Below are 22,740 nucleotides of genomic sequence, written 5' to 3'. Positions count from 1 at the left end.
GCACCAGGCTCCAGTCTGATCTGGCAGTGTTTCTACAGCTGGATGCCCTTCCTAACGCCAACCACTCCGCGAGTGTAGTGGGTGCTTTTTACATGCCACCGGCACAGGTGCCAAGGGGGGTCTAGCATTGACCACGATCGGCTGGTGCTTTTAACGTGCCACCGGCACGGAAGCCAGCCAAGGCGGCGCTGGTATCGGCCATGTTCGGATGGTGATTTTTATGTGCCACCGGCACAGAAGCCAGTCGAGGCAGCGCTGGCATCGGCCACGTTCAGATGGTGCTTTTTATGTGCCACCGGCACAGAAGCCAGTCGAGGCGGCGCTGGCAACGGCCACGTTCGGATGGTGCTCTTTATGTGCCATGGCACAGGTATCACAACTACTAAGCTTCAGAAAATTTTTGCAAATTTGTATTCTATACACAGGAATTCACATGACTATGAAAACAAACATTTTTGTTTCAATCATTATTTGAAATATAGGTTGTCTGAATTTTAAACTTAAATCCAACTAATAAACCATTAAATAGGTTTATCGGGAGAAAGATATTGGAAAACATCAATACGTCAGAGTGATAAACAAACGAGAAGGGTATGAGGTGGACATGAGACATGCTAAAAATAAAGGCTAAGTAGCTCTTAGATCACTAATTTTTAGAGGTTTTTGCATAATCGTATTAACTCCTGTGTGTAGATAACAAATTCACAAAAATTTTCTGAAAACTTCTGAAGTTAAAAAAGTTATGAGGGGTTATGCGGTGTGCTTAAAGCAGAATTTTGCCCTTTTTCTTTCATGCCATTGGCACCAGTGAGGTCAAGTAACTCACAAGACAAGACCCCTTGATTAAGGGAGGTGGCTTATACCAGATGTTAAGTGACAAGGATATAATAAAGGGATTGGAACAGGTGTCTTTTGCTGCTTGTGTGAAAAAGCATCGTAGGAAGGTATACAAATGCAGATCATCAGCTGTGAGGATACCATCATCATCATCGTTTAACGTCCATTTTCCCCTTAGCAGGGGTTGGACGGTTCAACCAGGGGCTGCACCAGGCTCCAGTCTGATCTGGCAGTGTTTCTACAGCTGGATGCCCTTCCTAACGCCAACCACTCTGCGAGTGTAGTGGGTGCTTTTTACGTGCCACCTGCACAGGTGCCAGGGGGGTCTGGCATCGGCCACTAGCACGGAAGCCAGCCAAGGCGGCGCTGGCATCGGCCACGTTCGGATGGTGCTTTTTATGTGCCACTGGCACAGAAGCCAGCCAAGGCGGCGCTGGCATATCTGTAATAATGAGTGTTTTCATAAATAATATTTCTGGCTCAGCATTAAATGACTAAACAGACTTTCCAGATTTTCTTGTCTTCAAATAAACAAGTGCCGAATACAAAATATAATCAAAATTTACTACAGACTGGAGTTCCTATAAAGCAAAAAAGAGAGGTGGAGAAAAAGCCTGATCTTGCACTTACGACCAGTACCCCTGCTTCCCTCCCAGCCTCACAGGAACAATTGATTCGCAAAATATATCGCGAAGGATAAATAATAATTGTTTTTGATACCTACTGAAAATTTTAAAGGAGGAGAGGAGCTAAGTCAAATACTATAGACACAAGGCCTGAAATTTTGAGGGACGGGGCTAGTTAATTACATGAACCCTTGTAAGGATGAAGGGCAAAGTCAACCTTAGCAGAATTTGAATTCAAAATGTGAAGATGGATGAAATGCCACTAAACATTTTGTGGAGCCTGCTAATGATTCTGCCAACTCACTACCTTTCTTATTAAAATAATAACAAAATCTTACTTACATTATCCACTACTCTAGACATTCAGACATTCAATCAACATATTAATTGAATTACATAGATAATGAATAAATTCATTAAATTTATGTTGCAGGTATGCAATAAACCAGAAACTTCATCCCGGGACTCCTAAAGTCAGAGATGTTGAATCAGCTCTTCCATGTGTTAATAATAAAAGCCATACTCTAAGGGCCAGAATGGTACTGTTCATACTAGAGAAATTCTTGACTTCAAAAGATCCAAAAATAACCAATGAACACATCAGTGATTTTATGAATACGACAACGTACATAGAGGTTGGTAGATTCAATACTAAACTATTTTGTTTTCTATCTTTAGAATTTCACACATTCACAATTATGCATACATGTATGGTTGAACAAATGATTTGAAAATAATAATAATCACCTTCATCATCATCATTTAGCATCTATATTCCATACTGGCATGTGTTGGATAGTTTGACCAGATCTCATGGACCCAAAGATTGCATCAAGCTCCAGTGTCTGCTTTGGCCTGGTTTCTACAGCTGGATGCCCTTCCTAAAGACAACCATCTTACAGCATGAACTGGGTGCCTTTTTTCCATGCCCCCAGCACTAGCGAGACTGTCTCTGAACCCCAAGGGGAAATAAGTTTGTCTTGTGATATTTATATTCTCATAACAGCTTATATGCTCAGTATTGGAAGAATGCTTAACTGAGCTTTCAGCCATAATGTCACCGTCTTCAGAGCACGTAAAGCAGCTCAGATTTTATATAAAGTAAATAAGCAAGTGGATAAATACCACTTACTGGATTTATACATGTACATATATATGATATGTATGCACACACACACACACACATATATATATATCTCTTATTATAAAAGCAGATTTTATCTGCCTCCCTTTGTCAGTTATAGAAATCTACAATATAGGATTTCTTCAATTACAATTTACCTAGCATTTTTAAGAGTAGAATGCATCGGGTTTTGCCAGGTCCAGTTTTTAAAATTTAAACTCCAATTAAGCAAAATTTACAGAAAACTCACATTCTGGTGTGTATGTCAAATGCTTTTCTTAGTCTGGTTTACAGCACACGCAAACGCACACACACAGTGTGCAACGAATAAAGTGAAACTAGATGTAATATTTGTTTCTGTCTATCACGCTGATAGATACATGAGTAAAATGTATGGCAAGCTAACAGATAAGAGTGAGTGAAAATGTTCTTGGAAGAGAGTAAATAGCGACAGAGTGATTTGAGGAAGACTAAACTGAAAGTATGAAACAGTGTTTATGTATAAACAGACGACACTTATATAAACCTTTCGTTACCAAACCGCTCGAATTTACCTATTCATATTTAAATGAGAATATCAGAGTAAATCTCTTTAGTACATTCGTGAAAACACGTATTATACTTCGTAAACACTTCAAATACAGTTTTGTACAAAAATCGAAGTGTAATTTTAATTCCGTGAATTATGGGAGATTTTTTTCCGAAATTTGTTCCTATTGTGTTTTCAAAACTTGTAATTCTGACAAAAAATGGATACGAATTTCATTATATCAAGCAGCGAGTCAGAATTCGAAGGATTTTCTACTGAAGACCTTCATAAATCTAACTCTATGACTGAAAAAAAAAAGCATCTTTATATAAGAGTGAAGTTGTGTGTCTGTCTCCTACGATTTAGATTCGTAACTACTCCCACATTTTGCGGTGCAGTTTAACCAAAAGCGGGTATCTTATAGTCGTGATTCATATCGAGCCCTTCTGGGTATTAGCGTGCGTCTACGATGAGTCTACGATTTAAAAAAAAATTACCATCATATTTTTCCATTTTAATGCATTTTTTCGCTTTTATATAAGGGAAGTAACTCTCTAAAAATATCTACGATGTGTCAACGATTTAAAAAAAAAATTTACCTTAATTTTTTTTCAATTTTTAATGCATTTTTTTGCTATTTTTTGGCTATAACTCTCTAAAACTGCTTATATAGTTATTTCCCTTACAACCCGAGCAACGCCGGGCGATACTGCTAGTATAATATATATATATATATATAAATTTATATAAATAAGGATAAGATCGTTAATTTAAATATCAATCTTATCAAGTGGCAAGCATGGGAATAAAAACCTTCAAAGGTAATAATTACTATTAAAATTATAATTTAGGGTATCTAAGAGAGAAGAACTCTCCTGGTGCTGTATGAACATTTAATATGGTTTTAGAGTCAGGTTTTGACTGCTATTTCCAGCGTGGTGGTGTCTCTTAGATACCCTAAATTATAATTTTAATATATATAATATATATATATATATATATATATATATATATATATATATATATATATATATATATATATATATATATATATGTATATATATATATATTATATATATATGTATATATATATATATATATATATATATATATACTATATATATATATATGTATATATATATATACATATATATATATACATATATATATATACATATATATATATATAATATATATATATATATGTATATATATATATAATATGTATATATATATATATATATATATGTATAATATATATATATGTATATATATATATGTGTGTGTGCATATATACTTATGTATGCATAAGGTGGAGAGGAGGTTCTGCTAGGTTCCCCACAGGCAAAGAGCATAGATACAAGATCTGATGGGGTCAGGGGCGTGGGTATACTTCTTGCAGAGAAATAAGTCGATAAGGTAATCGAGGTAGTCAGAGTCTGCGATAGAATACTTAAGATTAGATTAGTACTACGTTGTGGGTTAGCAACCATTATCTCGGCCTATGTCCCTCAGCTGGGGCTGCCTCATGGACAGAAAGACAGATTTTATGACACCCTCTTGCTGACAACCTTGTTGATGAATGACAGGGACCTTCTCTTTGTGGCTGGTGATTTCAATGGACATGTCGGACAACATGGTACCAGACTGCCAGAATGGAAGCTAGGAGACTAGCCAGAGGGGAAGCAGATAAGAAAATATTTGCCAATGTTCTGCACCGTGAGGACCAAAGACTTGAGGTATTTCATGTTACAAGACAGTGTGTGAGAGAGAATCGTGATGTCATAGGAGAGAAATGTGTCTGCATGGATGATGGTTCACTTGCATTAAATGAGGCTGCAAAGTGAAAGGTATGGAGATGCCACTATGAAAGGTTGCTAAATAAAGAGAATGAATGGGAGAAAGAGAGCCTGCTGAATGCCAACCCAACAGAGGGACCAGCTATCCGAATTGACTGTGCCTTGGTAGATAAAGCAATTAAGGGTATGAAGACAGGGAAAGCCCCCGGCCCATCAGGAATCACTACAGAGATGCTCAAAATATCTGGCAGTGTCAGCTATAGCCTAGTCACCCGTATAGTTAACCAGGTGATACATGAAGGAGTCATACCCAATGACTGGTGTAGCAGCACCATAGTCAACTGCTACAAAGGTAAAGGTGACACATTAGATACAAATAATTACAGAGGTATCAAGCTGTTGGATCAGGTATTGAAAGTCATGGAGAGGGTTGTAGCCTAACTAATTAGGGAGAGACTCAGTCTAGACGAGATGCAGTTTGGGTTTGTGCCAGGGAAAAGCACCACTGATGCTAAATTTCTGGTAAGACAGCTGCAGGAGAAATACCAAGCCAAAGATAAGCCCCTGTATCTGGCTTTTGTTGACATGGAGAAAGCCTTTGACAGGGTCTCCCGATCCCTTATCTGGTGGTCATTGCAGAAACTAAGGATAGATGAATAGTTAGTGAGAGTTGTGCAAGCCATGTACAGGGACGCTGTCAGTAAGGTGAGGGTTAGCAACGAGTACACTAAAGAATTCAGGGTAGACGTTGGGGTCCACCAAGGTTCAGTCCTCAGCCCCTTCCTATTTATCATAGTCCTCCAAACAATAACGGAGGAATTCAAGACAGGATGCCCCTGGGAGCTCCTATATGCTGATGACCTTGCTCTAATTGCTGAGTGACTATCAGAACTAGAGAAGAAGTTTCAGGTGTGGAAGCAAGGATTAGAATCGAAGGGCCTTAGCGTCAACCTAGTTAAAACCAGGCTTAATAAGTAGGAAGTGTGTGGACCACAAGGGGAACTGTGTTGAAAATAAACCTCATTTGGTCACATTCCACAAGAGTCTCTCAACTCACCACTTCTACATCTCTCAATGTACCTTGGTCACTAACTCTCTCCCTCTTCCTACTCTGTCTCTCTTATTTCTTCTTGTCCTTTATTTTAACACTACCCCCCCCCACACACACACACACTCACAATCAGTTACCTATTCCTCCCTCCACCTCTGTTGACCTTCCTCTTCTCCATTCTACCTTTAAATTTTCCTACATTATGATTTTGAAATGTTAGATACCGATCTCTCCACCCTGAAGACGGAGGCCAGATTTTCTGTGGTGTTTATATGCATCCATTATTCGTTGCATATTCTTGTACAGACTCCATCTGCCAACATTATTACATAATTCCAAACCCCCAGAAACAGCTGTCGGACCTGTAACAACATACCTTCCCCTCTTAGTTTTCTGTCTGTTTGTACTGTGTGTAAATATGCTCTGATAATATATAAATATATATATTTTTACATGAATATTCATTGTCTCTCTCTCTCTTTTACTTGTTTCAGTCATTTTGACTGCGGCCATACTGGAGCACCGCCTTCAATCGAGCAACTCGACCTCGGGACTTATTCTTTTGTAAGCCCAGTACTTATTCTATCGGTCTCTTTTGCCGAACCGCTAAGTAACAGGGACATAAACACACCAGCATCGGTTGTCAAGCAATGCTAGGGGGACAAACACAGACACACACATACATATATATATATATATATATATATATACATATATACGACGGGCTTCTTTTCAGTTTCCGTCTACCAAATCCACTCACAAGGCTTTGGTCGGCCCGGGGCTATAGTAGAAGACACTTGCCCAAGGTGCCACACAGTGGAACTGAACCCGGAACCATGTGGTTGGTCTGAATATTTTCAATCTATATTTCTCTATTTACATGTATATATATGTGTGTGTGTGTGTATTTTTTATATCAAGCCCAAGCTTCTTTATTTGTTTATTTCCATCGTTATCTATAGATCTATCTATCTATCTATACACACACTAGCGCGCATACACACACATTTAAAGGTACAACTTTGCCACATTGTGTCGAAGTTCCTTAACTCTTTTACTGTGAGAAGTTTATAAGCGCAGGAGTGGCTGTGTGGTAAGTAGCTTGTTTACCAACCACATGGTTCTGGGTTCAGTCCCACTACGTGGTACCTTGGGCAAGTGTCTTCTATTATAGCCTCAGGCTGACCAAAGCCTTGTGAATGGATTTGGTAGACGGAAACTGAAAGAAGCCTGTCGTATATATGTATATGTATATATGTATGTATGTGTGTTTGTCCCCCTAGCATTGCTTGACAACCGATGCTGGTGTGTTTATGTCCCCGTTACTTAGCGGTTCGGCAAAAGAGACCGATAGAATAAGTACTGGGCTTACAAAGAATAAGTCCCGGGGTCGAGTTGCTCGACTAAAGGCGGTGCTCCAGCATGGCCGCAGTCAAATGGCTGAAACAGGTAAAAGAGTATACCAATCTATCTTTTCTTGAGGAATGTTTAGTGTTGAGACATGTCGAATCTATTTAGTCTATGTAACTTGAAGAAAACACAAATACCTTTTTTTTTTTTTTTGTCCTTGGGAGGTATTTAACATTATTACTTGAATAACCATCAAATTTAATTTTGCACGTGGAAAGTTAAAAATAAAATTGCATGGAAGAATTATCTCCCTTAGACTCTCTAACATTTCTCTGGCGTGGAAAAACTTCCAACATTCGTATTGTGTTCATGATATTATTGGCAAATAGTTTTGATGAAGATATTTATGATAATGAAATTTTGATATTAAGCTTGGCCTGTAAGGCCGAGAAGCATTATGATAATGGAAATGATGTGGCTGTGTGGTAAGTAGCTTGTCTACCAACCACATGGTTCCAGGTTCAGTCCCACTGCGTGGCACCTTGGGCAAGTGTCTTCTTCTATCGCCTCGAGCCGACCAAAACTTGTGAGTGGATTTGGTAGACGGAAACTGAAAGAAGCCCGTCGTATATATGTATATATATATATATATATATATATATGCGTGTGTGTGTTTGTGTGTCTGTGTTTGTCCCCCTAGCATTGCTTGACAACCGATGCTGGTGTGTTTATGTCCCCGTCACTTAGCGGTTCGGCAAAAGAGACCGATAGAATAAGTACTGGGCTTACAAAAGAATAAGTCCCGGGGTCGAGTTGCTCGACTAAAGGCGGTGCTCCAGCATGGCCGCAGTCAAATGACTGAAACAAGTAAAAGAGTTGTCTTTTCTGTAAAGCTTTGTTTAATGTCCTTTGTTGTCTTTTATTCCAAGTGCTTAAAATTTATCTATTTCAGACTTTCCAAGGCAATGTGGACCCTGAAGAATGCCTGAAAGATGCCCAGCAGTATTGGGATAAAATGATAGATATTGATGAGACCACCGTTAAAATGACACATGATGGATATTTGAAGCTTTTCCAACTAAGTAGACCAAAACTGGGTTCCTATGATGTCATTTTGGTGGATGAAGCTCAAGATCTCACTCCAGGTTACTATTTTATATATATTACTAGCAGTATCGCCCGGCGTTGCTCGGGTTTGTAAGGGAAATAACTATATAAGCATTTTTAGAGATGTAAAGTATAATAGCCATCTCAATATGGCTAACCACAAAGGGGGGGGGGTTACTGTAGCTTTTTACGTTCTGAGATTTAATAATACATTTTTAGAGAGTTACTTCCCTTATATATGCCAAAAATGCATTAAAATGGGAAAAATTGATGGTAAATTTTTTTTTAAATCGTAGACTCATCGTAGACGCGCGCTAATACCCAGAAGGGCTCAATATGAATCATGACTATAAGATACCCGGTTTTGGTTAAACTGCACCTCAAAATGTGGGATTAGTTAGGAATCTAAATCGTAGGAGACAGACACACAACTTCACTTTTATATATAAAGATTTCCTCAATGATATGCCCCTGCACACAACCTGTGCCTGTCGAATCTTTCCCCTACAATTCATCTTCATTGCACCCTTTTCCCTCTATCTGTGTTCACTACTCACTGCATTCCTTTACCCCTCTAACCATGCCAAAGCAGATGAGCTTGGTACAGTCCTCCAGATCATCAGCTCCTCTCAAATCAACCGACCCATGAATGTATGGAAAAACAGATGTTAAATAGTGACAGTAATGATGGTGATTTTTGCAGTCAGTGTTCTGTTTGCCAATCTAAGAATGCTCCTTCTTGATTAACTTCAGAATAGCACCTGTATCATCATCATCATCATCATTGTTTAACATCTGCTTTCCATGCTAGCATGGGTTGGACGGTTCGACCAGGGATCTGGGAAGCCAGGAGGCTGCACCAGGCTCCAGTCTTATCTGGCAATGTTTCTACAGCTGGATGCCCTTCCTAACGCCAACCACTCCGTGAGTGTATGTATCTTTTTACCTTTTATATTTTACTTGTTTCAGTCATTGGTCTGTGGCCCCTGCTGGGACACCACCATGAAGGGTTTTAGTTAAACAGATTGACCCCCAGTACTTATTTTCAAGTCTGGTGCTTATTGTATCGATTTTGTTTCCCAAAAAGCTAAACAAACCAACATCAGTTGTCAAGCAGTGGTGGGGAGCAAAGACATACACGCACACACACACACACACACACACACACACACATATGACAGGTTCATTTCCATCTACAAATTCACTCACACAGCATTGGTCAACCCAGGGCTGTAGCAGAAGACATTTGCCGAAGTGCTACACTTTGTGACTAAACCCAGAATGGATTTTTCATTACTATGCACAAAGTCATGCACATCAGACAATAAGAAAGTCTGACATGACTGAAGTAAAAATGGCTTTGACCAAGACATTATCACTGTTTTGTCTTGGCTGAGCTTCTCCTTTATTGTGCATCATTTGTCATTGTTATTTTCAGTTACTTTTCTGGGTTTAGTCACAAAGTGTAGCACTTCGGCAAATGTCTTCTGCTACAGCCCTGGGTTGACCAATGCTGTGTGAGTGAATTTGTAGATGGAAATGATCCTGTCATATGTGTGTGTGTATGTGTGCATGTATGTCTTTGCTCCCCACCACTGCTTGACAACCGATGTTGGTTTGTTTAGCTTTTTGGGTAACAAAATCGATACAATAAGCACCAGACTTGAAAATAAGTACTGGGGGTCAATCTGTTTAACTAAAACCCTTCATGGTGGTGTCCCAGCAGGGGCCACAGTCCAATGACTGAAACAAGTAAAAGATAAAAGGTAAAAAGATACATACAGGTGCTATTCTGAAGTTAATCAAGAAGGAGCATTCTTAGAATCTTAGCTGCATGGAAAAGGCTAGGTTTTTATGATCATTTTATTATTTTACTAATTTCAGTCATTGGCTTGTGGCTGTACTGGATACTGCATTCTAGGATATGTTCATTCACATTGACTACTGCATATCTTGTCTGTGAACATGTATGCCTATAGGCAAATCCTTTATGGCCTGACCTGGCACCACATAAAAAGCACTCATGCTAATGCCATGTTAAAAGCACATGTGCTGGCACCACATAAAAACATCTGTACCAGTGTCACTTAAAAAGGACCCAGCACACTCTGTAAAGTGGTCGGCATTAGGAAAGAAATCCAGCCATAGAAACCATGCCAAATCAGGAACGGAGCCTGGTCAACTCTTGTCAAACCATTCAGTCCATTCCAGCATAGAAAACAGACATTAAATGATTGTGAGGATGATGATGATGATGATTCCAAAGGATGAAAGGCAAAATTGTACAAATGCTTATATTTGTCTTAACACTTACCAGCAAAGAAGTGAGAATGGAGTCTTGTGTTAAGATTTAAGATCTGTTAAGCTTTAAGATCAGGCTTGTAGATTTTATGTTTTGACAGTAGGTTTAACACTGTGCCTGTTACAGGTTTTCTAAGTCTTATAAAGTTAAAATTTTTGTTACAGCTATTGCTGACATATTGTTGTCACAGCCACAGGCTAAAATTCTAGTCGGAGACCCAAATCAACAAATTTATGCATTTCGTGGTGCAATTAATGCCATGCAAAGTATTGAAGCAAACCAAATATTCTACCTTACTCAAGTAAGTAGCATCATTGTCTTTCTGGAAAATTAATCTGCAAAAAATACTCCCAAAATAACATTAATAATATGAGAAACTGCTGTACTGGCATTTTTATCATACACTAAAAGACCTTACTATTCAAATATTCACTAAGTTAATAATGGTGGAAGCGCAATGGCCCAGTGGTTAGGGCAGCGGACTCGCGGTTGTAGGATCGCAGTTTCGATTCCCAGACCGGGCATTGTCAGTGTTTATTGAGCGAAAACACCTAAAGCTCCACGACGCTCCGGCAGGGGATGGTGGTGATCCCTGCTGTACTCTTTCACCACAACTTTCTCTCACTCTGTTTCTGTTGTACCTGTATTTCTAAGGGCCGGCCTTGTCACTCTCTGTGTCACGCTGAATATCCCCGAGAACTGCGTTAAGGGTACACGTGTCTGTGGAGTGCTCAGCCACTTACACGTTAATTTCATGAGCAGGCTGTTCCGTTTATCGGATCAACCGGAACCCTCGTCGTCGTAACCGACGGAGTGCTTCCATAACAAGTTAATAATGGTTTTAAGACCACATTTTAATTTTTCTGTGTTTCTTTCTGTTTTTCAGTCTTTCAGATTTGGGCCAGAAATAGCTTTTGCTGCCAACTGCTTTCTCCAGAGATCTTGTCGTTGCAAAGAAATCCTAGTTGGTGGGACAAATAAATGTAAGTAACTTCCATCCTGATTCTATTTTTCCATTAATTTCTGAGCAGCAAATTTCCAGAATATAGAAACTGTTTCAGTAGACTCAGAGTATCTGTTTAATTATATTTTGATTACCTTCCTTGATTTTGTACAAAAGACTTAAATATTTGAAATCAGGATTAGCTTTTTAGCTGGTGCCATTAATGAAGTTCACTCTCGTCATCATCATCATCATCATTTAGCGTCCGCTTTCCATGCTAGCATGGGTTGGACGGTTCAACTGGGGTCTGTGAAGCCAGAAGGCTGCATCAGGCCGAGTCTGATCTGCCAGTGTTTCTACGGCTGGATGCCCTTCCTAACGCCAACCACTCCATGAGTGTAGTGGGTGCTTTTTACGTGCCACCCGCACAGGAGCCAGACGGAGCTGGCAAACGGCCACGGACGGATGGTGCTTTTTACGTGCCACCGGCATGGGGGTCAGGCGAGGCTGGCAACGGCCACGATCGGATGGTGCTTTTTACGTGCCACCAGCACGGGGGCCAGGCGAAGCTGGCAACTCTATTGTATGTAATTTAGGTTATAACCCTCATCTTCTCTCTCCACCCAAGTTTTTCTTACTAATAGTAGTAGGATGCTCAGATTTCAGACTATACATCAGTTACATCAATCTCACTAGTCTGGAAGAACCTGTGAAGCTGAGGAGCATTGTTTCTCCTCTTCTTCCCCTTCTCTTGACTAACTTTATTTTTTTTGTTAAGCAATCAATAGTAAACTAGATGATGTGAAAAATCTTAAGTAATATATTTATATTTACTTATCACTAAGTTTGTCTCGTAAAAGCATGATGTGTTCTTGATGCCATCACTACCAGGCAAGCTGAAAAGAAATTTCTTTTGTGCATCTGAGGAATCAGTGTGCTATGTGTGGGTTCACTGCTTAAACACTCACCTAACACCCAAAGGCAAAATCTGATGATATTCACACCAATGTGCCATTTTGAATATCTCCTGGAAAAGTATCTGACCAAACAAGGACTGTTTAGCAGACTTCTCAAAGTCACTGATGTCATTTGAGAGGAGCACATACGTTATGCAGGGCTCTGCTTGAGAGCCAAGCAAGAACTTGTTAATGATACCCTCTTGTAGATAAACAGTTATATATTTCTTTACTGCCCACAAGGGGCTAAACATAGGGGGGACAAACAAGGACAGACAAACGGATTAAGTCGATTACATCGACCCAAGTGCGAAACTGGTACTTTATTTATCGACCCTGAAAGGGTGAAAGGCAAAGTCGACCTCAGCAGAATTTGAACTCAGAACATAGCGGCAGACGAAATACCGCTAAACATTTCGCCCGGCGCGCTAATGTTTCTGCCAGCTCGTCGCCTTACAGTTATAGATATACACAAGTCAGCTGTCCAACAAAAATCTTCATCAACTAGTTCTGTACAGGTACTGGATGTTGCTCTGCTGACTTCCAAAATGTTATTGGGAGTTATGATGGCCAGTGTGATCGAGTTGAGAAAATCTGAGTGAGTTCAACTGGATGATAATTAAATGGTTACACCACTGTAACATGTGCCACGAAAGGAACATTAAGCATCAGACAAATCAAGACAGCAATATTGGTTCAATTCCTGGTTGAGACTTGGCCCCCGTGCCGGTGGCACGTAAAAAGCACCATCCGTTCGTGGCCGTTACCAGCCTCGCCTGGCCCCTGTGCCGGTGGCACGTAAAAAGCACCATCCGTCCGTGGCCGTCTGCCAGCCTCGCCTGGCACCTGTGCGGGTGGCACATAAAAAGCACCGACTACACTTACGGAGTGGTTGGCGTTAGGAAGGGCATCTAGCCGTAGTAGAAACACTGCCAGATCAGACTGGGCCTGAAGCAGCCTTCTGGCTTCACAGACCCCAGTTGAACCATCCAACCCATGCTAGCATGGAAAGCGGACGTTAAATGATGATGATGATGATGATTTACATTGCCAATAGTCTTTGAGGAAATCATGAGCAGCACATTACATTTCCCCCACTCTAAAATGTAGAACTTCTGTGACAACAAGAAATCACTATTTCACACTACTAAGATTTTTAGTTACCATTAAAAGAAAGAATAAAGCTGAGCACTTTATAGCTTACTACTATATTCTTAAAATTACCATTTAGCTTATATTTTGAATTTTTTTTTTTTCCTACAGCAACTATCAAAGGGGAAACTATTGGACAACTGGCTTACATTGCTCGGTGCAACTTTACACTATTTTCTGAAGCAGTCCAGCTTGGTTACAACAAAAAACCTCGAATAAAAATGGCTTTTGTTGGGGTAAAAAATCGTTTTATTAATATTTTTCCTTCTTCAACATATGAAGTTTACTTTGAGTTTGTTATACCAAATTTTCAAGAGATATATTAATACTAACAAAACTTGTATGTTTTAGTTAATCAATCTCATCTTGTTAAAAGATAATGAAATTATCTATAGATTGTTAAGTACCAATACTAAACACATTACACTTATTAGACTTTGCCTTTCTCAGATCCCGTTCAGGTTCAACTAGATTTAACGTTGTCTTTCAACCTATCAATAACAAGTGTTTTAAAATCATTTTCCATGCATTTCTGAGTTTGTCTCCTTTAATCTAGCTTGAGCAGATACAGTACTTAACCTTTTAGCATTCAGATTACTCACTCAAATGTAAAAAGGGTAAATAACTACTTTGGTCATGAATGACCATGGGATTGTACCTAGAAAGTTCCCCTCCTAGGCACAAGTCTGGGCAAGGTTGTTTAAGGAAGACTAGCAGTCGCCCATGCATACCAGCCTCCTCCCCTCTCCACACAACCGATGTTATCCAAGAGAAAGGCAAAGGGGCCGATACAGCTTGGCACCAGTGACATCACAACTCGTTTCTACAGCTGAGTGAACTGGAGCAACATGAAATAAAGTGTTTTGCACAAGAATACAACACAGCCCAGTCCAGGAATGAAACTCACAACCTGACAATTGTAAGCCCGATACCCTAACCCCTGAACCATGAGCCTTTAGTCAAATGTAATGCTTATTCATTCACATTGTTTTCAGTTAATCCTGTGTTATCTCATAGCTTTGAGATTTCATGATGTGATTGTTTAGTTTTGCAATGACATTTTAAGGTAAGTATTTCGGAATCGAAATTGAACCAATTCTATGACTGGCACCCAGCAGATGCCAGGACCCCTGGATTGGTGGTACATAAAAAGCACCATCCGAATCATGGCCGAAGCCAGCCTCACCTGGCACCTGTGCAGGTGGCACGTAAAAAGCACCCACTACACTTACGGAGTGGTTGGCGTTAGGAAGGGCATCCAGCTGTAGAAACATTGCCAGATAAGACTGGAGCCTGGTGCAGCCTTCTGGCTTCCTAGATCCCCGGTCAAACCATCCAACCCATGCTAGCATGGAGAACGGACGTTAAACGATGATGATGATGAGAGGCTGGTGCTGACCAATTTGAACATAAAACAGATAGAATATTTTGGCCAGATATGGCCAGTTTAAATGCTAAAGGTTTAATCTAAAATTATCAGAATTATCCAAAGTACAGTAACCTTTCATGTAAAAAAAAAAAAAAGCGATAAACAGACAAAAAAAGAAAGCACTTTTTCTCACATTGATTAACCCTTTTGTTACCGTATTTATTTTGAGATGCTCTGTATTTCTTTCAATTACTTCAAATATAACAAAGAATTTAGTAAAATAACTTAGCTACCATTAAGGTAGTGTTCAGAACATAAACTGTGACTAAGTTTTGGTGTAAGATTTTAATTCAAAATTTATGAAAACAAGACATTTGTACTACAGAGCCGGTTTCAGACGGGTTGGTAACGAAAGGGTTAAGAGTCATTCTTTGGAAGTGGTTTTTACTGGAGGATTGGTATTCAGCGTTACAGTTAGGTTTTTAGAAACCAACTAAGGTGTCTCTTCACAGTTGCTTGATCTGCTAAAGATATCGGTTGAATTTCCCTGAAACCACATGCTACCTCGTTAACAAAAAAAGAATGATAAGTTGGACAATGTAGTCCTGTCACACTATACTTGTAAAAGATTGGACAGTCACATCTAAGACACTTTTGTTCTCGGTCGGTTATACCAGGATTCATTTGTTCTTTTTGCATCTCTTTTAAAATAGTAATAATAATAATAATAATGAAATTATTGTATACAGTGCTCAGGTGCACCACAACTTGTCAGAAAGTGCGTATAAAGCATATGCAGTAATGTACAAATGTTTGGAAAGTGAACAGTGTATGAGTCGGATACATGCTTGTGTGTGTATGGAGGGGAGAAAATCAGGTGTAGTGTTGGCAAATCTCAGGAAGCATGGAAGTTTTGAAGGATGCAGTGCTCCGACAACTAACAACTGATGCCGGCAGTTTGTTCCATGCTTCAGCAACTCTCAGCATGAAAAAATGTTTCCTGAAGTCATGGGAGCTGTGCTGTTCTGATTGGTCAATGATCATTTGAAGTTAGGTTCTACATTGAAGATGGGTCATCTGCAAGATCCCAATGGTTCTCTACAAGTTAACATAGCAATACAACATAGAGCATTGTGTACATTACCATATTTCACTTATATTTCATGCTTTGATATCCTTATATTATGTTCTGATATTCCTTTACTTTTATTTTTTTCATATGTCAAGGGAACTACTGGTTTTGGATTTAATGTGCTTCGTGATATCCATTCTCTATTAGTTGGTGAACGCCCAGTTAAAGGTAACACTTTGTCAAGCATTACTTCTTTATCAGTGGTAAATAAGTAAATATCTCTTAATCCTGGCTGTGTTACTCCCTCACTACTCTTGCTCATGATCAGAGATGCACATATTGTCAGCCACTAAGGGACATGCTCAAGTGGTTACGGTCAAGCAAATCTGTGGTATTGCTGTAATATTTCTACCTCAGCACTGAAGCTATTTGAAATGTAATGGAAAATAATTCAGTTTCAAAACATTGTTGTCCAAATCACAAAAGCAAAGTTTGAAGGGAATGGTAGTCATTTCCTTTGATTCCTAGATAGAAGCAAATAGGAAATAACAACTTACTGACCAAAGAAGAAAAATATTAAAATTTTGTTACACAGTGTGATAGAAGCCACCCAAGAAGTCATGCAGTGAGGTTGCACCTGAAACTACATGATTACAAATCAAATGTCCTAACCACAGAACCATGTCTGTGCCGATTATCCTTATATCAATAGACCTTTATTCACTGGTCTAAATACTTAAACAGTTCACTAAGTACAATTACCACCCATTGAAGAGCAAGTCTTGAAACTCTAAGTTCTTCACTCTTCAAGACAACTGAATTTACAAAGTGCTTCAATGGTCTCTCCTAATGTCCAACTGTTATTGACACGAGATCATCATCAATTTCCTCAACTTCCAGGTTTTTACCTTTTATATACTTAATGCAAGCTCCCAGTTAATTTTACAGCAACGACATACCAACTGTTACTTGAAAGAGTTGATGAATAGAATTGTCTTTTCTTTACTCTTTTACTTGTTTCAGTCATTTGACTGCGGCCATGCTGGAGCACCGCCTTTAATCGAGCAACTTGACCCCAGGACTTATTCTTTGGAAACCTAGTACTTATTCTGTCAATCTCTTTTGCCGAACTGCTAAGTGACGGGGACGTAAACACACCAGCATCAGTTGTCAAGCAATGCTAAGGGGACAAACACAGACACACAAACACACACACACACACATATATATATATATATATATATATATATATATATATATATATATATATACGACAGGCTTCTTTCAGTTTCTGTCTACCAGATCCACTCACAAGGCGTTGGTCGGCCCGGGGCTATAGCAGAAGACACTTGCCCAAGATGCCACACAGTGGGACTGAACCTGGAACCATGTGGTTGGTTAACAAGCTACTTACCACACAGCCACTCCTGCGCCTTTTTGTATTTTTTTTTTCAGTCATTCAACTGTGGCCATAATGGGGCACCATCTTGAAGAATTTTAGTCAAACTTATTCTACCAGTCTCTGTTGCCAAGCTGCTAAGTTATGGGGATGTAAACACACCAACACCAGTGGTTAAGTGAAGATAGGAGACAAACACATACACAAAGGCATACACACACACACACACACACACACATACATATAGAAGATGAGCCTCTTTCAGTTTTCATCCACCAAATCCACTCACAAGGCTTTGGTCAGCCTGAGGCTAAAGTGGAAGACACTTGCCCAAGGTGCCACACGGTGGGACTGAACCCGGAACCATGTAGTTGGGAAGCAAACTTTTTATCACACAGCCACGCCTTTCCTTTTGTAATAGATATGTTTAACCCTTATTAATTATCATAGTTTGGATGAGGGATTTCAACCATTCTGCCTCTGGCCAATCTTACATGAGTCTTACTATATTCTTTGTATTGCAGCCTCTCAGAACAAACCTAGTTTTGTTGCACGGTTCTCTAGCTTCCATGCTTTGAAGCGATATGCTGAACACTCTTGTGACTACGAGTTGCTGGGACAGATTCAAATTGCACAGACATATGCCATCCATCTGCCAAAGATCCTAGATTTCTTCCAGGAGTCAGAAATAAAAGAAGTTCGAGATGCCGGTAAGTTATTATCTTTTTGTAAATGTGACTTATGATTAAATTTAAAATTATAACTTATGGATCAAGTGGGTTATACTGCATTGATCGTTTACAGGTTTCTGTCATTGAACAGCAGTCATACTGGGGTGCCTCCTTCATGTCAACCCTAGGACTTATTTCAATCTGATATTTATTCTACTGTTCTTTATTTGTCAAACCAATATGTTATTGGAAAGAATGAGACACAGTATAAACAAACTAGTTTTTAGATTGGTATAAACACAGACACATACACGAAAGGCTCCTTCACACATTATATCTCCCAAATTCTACACGAGGTAATGATCAATTTGAGAATATAGTAGAATACATTTGCTCAAGTGCTCAAGGTACCATGCGGTGGGATTGAACTTAAAACCATGTGATTACACAGCTAACTTCTTAACCATACGGCTACTGTTCATAAACACAATATAGTGTATCTTTTGAACTAGTATACTCATAGCCCATTATCTGAGAGTTATATAGCTTACTCTTTTACTCGTTTCAGTCATTTGACTGCGGCCATGCTGGAGCATTGCCTTTTATCGAGCAACTCGACCCCGGGACTTATTCTTTTGTAAGCCCAGTACTTATTCTATCATTCTCTTTTGCCGAACCACTAAGTGACGGGGACGTAAACACCAGCATCGGTTGTCAAGCGATGCTAGGGGGACAAACACAGACACACAAACATATACACATATATATATATACATATACACGACAGGCTTCTTTCAGTTTCCGTCTACCAAATCCACTCACAAGGCATTGGTCGGCCCGGGGCTATAGCAGAAGACACTTGCCCAAGATGCCACGCAATATAGTGTATCTTTTGAACTAGTATACTCATAGCCCATTATCTGAGAGTTATATAGCTTAAGGAAATAAGTTGAAAAAAATTGTTGGACATGACATATAAGGTGCATGTCATGGCTGCCTGGTCGATATTTTTTGAACCAATAGATATTGCCCATTCACATTACTTGACCATAAGAGTGAAGCTGCCATTTCTGCACACTGATACATGTCCTTAATGACCAGATGTTCTCTTAATTTACATTTTTTTATTATTATTATTTTGGGGTCAAAGAATTAAGTACCATTTGAGCATTTGGGTTCAACCCATGCTAGCATGGAAAACGGACGCTAAACGATGATGATGATGATGATGACTGTTGCCCTCCCACAAAATTTCAGGCTTTGAGCCTATAGAAGAAAGGATTATCATTATTTATCTATCTTTTGCGTTCTGAGTTCAAATTCTGCCGAGGTTGACTTTGTTTTCCATTCTTACGGGATTCATAAATTGAGTACCACAGGGATTGATGTAATTGACTAGCCCCATCTTCCAAAATTTCAAACCTTATGCCTTTACTATCTGAAGGCCCGTGGGTTAGTGGTTAGAGTATTCAACTTACAATCGTAAGGTCACAAATTCAATTCCCAGTGACACATTGTGTCCTTGAGCAAGACACTTTATTTCGCAGTGGTCCAGTCCACTCTGCTGACAAAAATGAGTAGTACCTTTATTTCAAAGGGCCAGCCTTGTCACACTCTGTGTCATGCTGAATCTCCCTGAGAACTACATTAAGGGTACACGTGTCTGTGGAGTGTTCAGCCATATGCACATTAATTTCACAAGCAGATTTTTCCATTGATTGAATCAAGTGGAACCCTCATCATGTGTGTGTGTGTATTTTTTTTTCAGTAAAGGAGAATATTTATTTACCATTCACAGAAAAAAATAGGTCACATGCTAGCAATTATAATAATATACATTGGTGCAGGCATAGCTGTGTAGGTAAGGAGCTTGCTTCCCAACCATGTGATCTTGGGTTCAGTCCCATTGCATGGCACCTTGCATACCCTTACCAACTAAATCCTTGTGAGTGAATTTGATTGACTGAAACTGAAAGGAGCCTGTTGTGGATATATCTATGTGTGTGTGTGTGTGTGTGTGTGTGTGTGTGTGTGTGTTCATGTGAATCCTTGACTTGACCTCATGTGATGGTCATAAAAAAGCATCATCATCATACTGGCGATGTCCTTTGTTTCCAGTCTTCTAAGAAACACATGTCTGGCTATAAGAAAGTATTACTTTGTTTGGAAACATGTGAGGGTTGGCAACTGGAAAGGCATCCAGTTGCATAAAATCTACTTCCCTTTGACCCATGCAAGTATGAAAAAATGAACATTAAATGATGACGATGATTATAATGTTGGGGGGGGGGTCTTTTTTGCATTTTTGTTTTTGTTATTTTTTTCTCTTAATTTTTCTGTTATTTTAGAAATGGTGTTCACTACTGCCCACAAATCTAAAGGTCTTGAATTTGATACCGTGAAGATTCTTGATGACTTCAACTTAGGTTTGTGTAATTAAAACTGCTTATTCATTACCACTTCCTTGTCTAATTTCTCATAACAAGCATGAACTTTATCAACACACAAACACATACACACACATATATATATATACATATATATATATATATATATATATATATATATATTATATATATATATATATATATATATATACATATATATATATATATATATATAATATATATATATACACATATATACGACAGGCTTCTTTCAGTTTCCGTCTACCAAATCCACTCACAAGGCATTGGTCGGCCTGAGGCTATAGCAGAAGACACTTGCCCAAGATGCCACACAGTGGGACTGAACCCGGAACCATGTGGTTGGTTAGCAAGCTACTTACCACACAGCCACTCCTGCGCCTATTGTCTTTTTGTATCTCCCTCTCCTTCTTTCAGCCCTTTTGTGGTAACCATTGTATGGCTGTCTTGGGTATTTATTCTAGTGGCAGTTGGGGAAAAGACCTGACCTGCCAGTCTAATTCTTTTTGCCACAATCTCCAGCATTCTGCACAAATTGGCTCTTCTCGGGACTTCAGAGTTTGTGATTCTGTTCCTGCAAGTGATCTTGAGTGTTCTGTGCTGCTGAAGAATGAAGGAAACGCCACGGTGCAAGATCTAACCAAATTATTGCAACACCTGTTGGTAAAACAGAGCAGTGCTAGAACATGCCTACAAAGTCAGAAAACAACATAGCTCCCATGACTTTCGGAAACATTTTTTTCACGCTCAGAGTTGCTGAAGCATGGAACAAACTGCCTGCGTCGGTTGTTGACTGCCATGACACTGCATCCTTTAAGGCCCTCATGCTTTCCGAAATCTGCCGAAACTACACCTGATTATACATACACCTTAGATGAGTTGTAGTGCACCTGAGCACTGTACACAATGTTTTTATTATTATTATTATTATTATTATTATTATTATTATTATTATCATTATTATTATTATTATTATATAAGAGTAGACAAAAGGTGACATAGTTAAACTACAAAAGAAAGATTACCTCAGTGACTGCAGTTGACATACAGGAGTGGAAAAAGTAATCGTTGGAGAAGGATAAATAGATTGATAGATAAAACAAACAGAAGATAGAGAATTTAGTTGATCGATCGAAAATTGTGTGATATCCCAATGAAGAAAGAGAATGTGGACAACACTGCCATTACTTGTGAAAGATGAAGCTCAAACTCGCATTCAATTTGTAATTAATGTAATTCTCAGAGTTACCTCCCCTGTCTTTTTATTCAATCAAAATTCACTACTTTTTTTGTTACCATATTTCTTTTGAAATACACTTACCGTTGTTTCAATTAATTTTGAAAAAAAATGAAGAATTTAATAAAATAACTTTGTCATTTTTAAAGTAGTATTTGGAATATAAATTAACATGAAACTTTGATCGTAGAATTTAATTTATTTCACTTTAAAACAACAAGTTTGTGCCATAGAACCAGGGGCACTCTTAGGCTGGTTGGAATCAAAAGGGCTTATGTTATATTATCTTTACTTCTATCTCTTTAGTTTTCAGTGATTAGACTGCAGTCATGCTGGGACACTATGCTGAAGGTTTTTAGTCAAACAAATCAACCCCAGTGCTTATTTTTGACGCCTGGTACTTACTCTGTTCTTCCCTAATGTTGAACTGCTGGTGAGTACCAGGCTTAAAAAAAAAAAACAAGAACTGGAGTTGATTCATTCATCTAAAACTTCTTCAAGGTGGTGCCCCAGTCTGGCCGCAATCCAATGACTGAAACAAGTAAAAGATAAAAGATAAAATGTTTTGTAAATCATAATGAAACAGGAATAGGTCTGAGCATATTTTTAAGCATGAAATTGCTATAGGGGCCAGTAGCATAAAGCAGGAATCAAAGGAGTCTACAGATGAAAATAAGGGTTAAGAACCATTGCTCTAAGGACTCTTATTTAATAGAACTGTATATATACCATGTAATTTAATGAGCTTTTTCTACACATTTCTCTACACATCATGCAAACTTTGCTAAGAC

At 38.9% G+C, this 22,740-nt stretch overlaps 1 protein-coding gene across 1 annotated transcript in view; it reads left to right on the top strand.

Annotated features, from left to right (window-relative positions):
• The window catches only part of LOC115213047 (F-box DNA helicase 1-like), a 47,789-nt gene that overhangs the window by 20,483 nt on the left and 4,566 nt on the right, over positions 1–22,740 (top strand). The window contains exons 10-17 of the mRNA XM_036504308.1: positions 1,897–2,098; positions 8,268–8,460; positions 10,889–11,025; positions 11,611–11,707; positions 13,887–14,011; positions 16,372–16,444; positions 18,140–18,325; positions 20,635–20,712. Coding sequence (XP_036360201.1) covers positions 1,897–2,098; positions 8,268–8,460; positions 10,889–11,025; positions 11,611–11,707; positions 13,887–14,011; positions 16,372–16,444; positions 18,140–18,325; positions 20,635–20,712 — 1,091 coding nt within the window. The remainder of the gene's footprint in view (positions 1–1,896; positions 2,099–8,267; positions 8,461–10,888; positions 11,026–11,610; positions 11,708–13,886; positions 14,012–16,371; positions 16,445–18,139; positions 18,326–20,634; positions 20,713–22,740) is intronic.

The sequence above is a fragment of the Octopus sinensis genome, linkage group LG6, assembly GCF_006345805.1.
Source record: "Octopus sinensis linkage group LG6, ASM634580v1, whole genome shotgun sequence".
Taxonomy (NCBI): Eukaryota; Metazoa; Mollusca; class Cephalopoda; order Octopoda; family Octopodidae; genus Octopus; species Octopus sinensis.
This window is presented reverse-complemented; position numbering and strand designations above follow the sequence as displayed.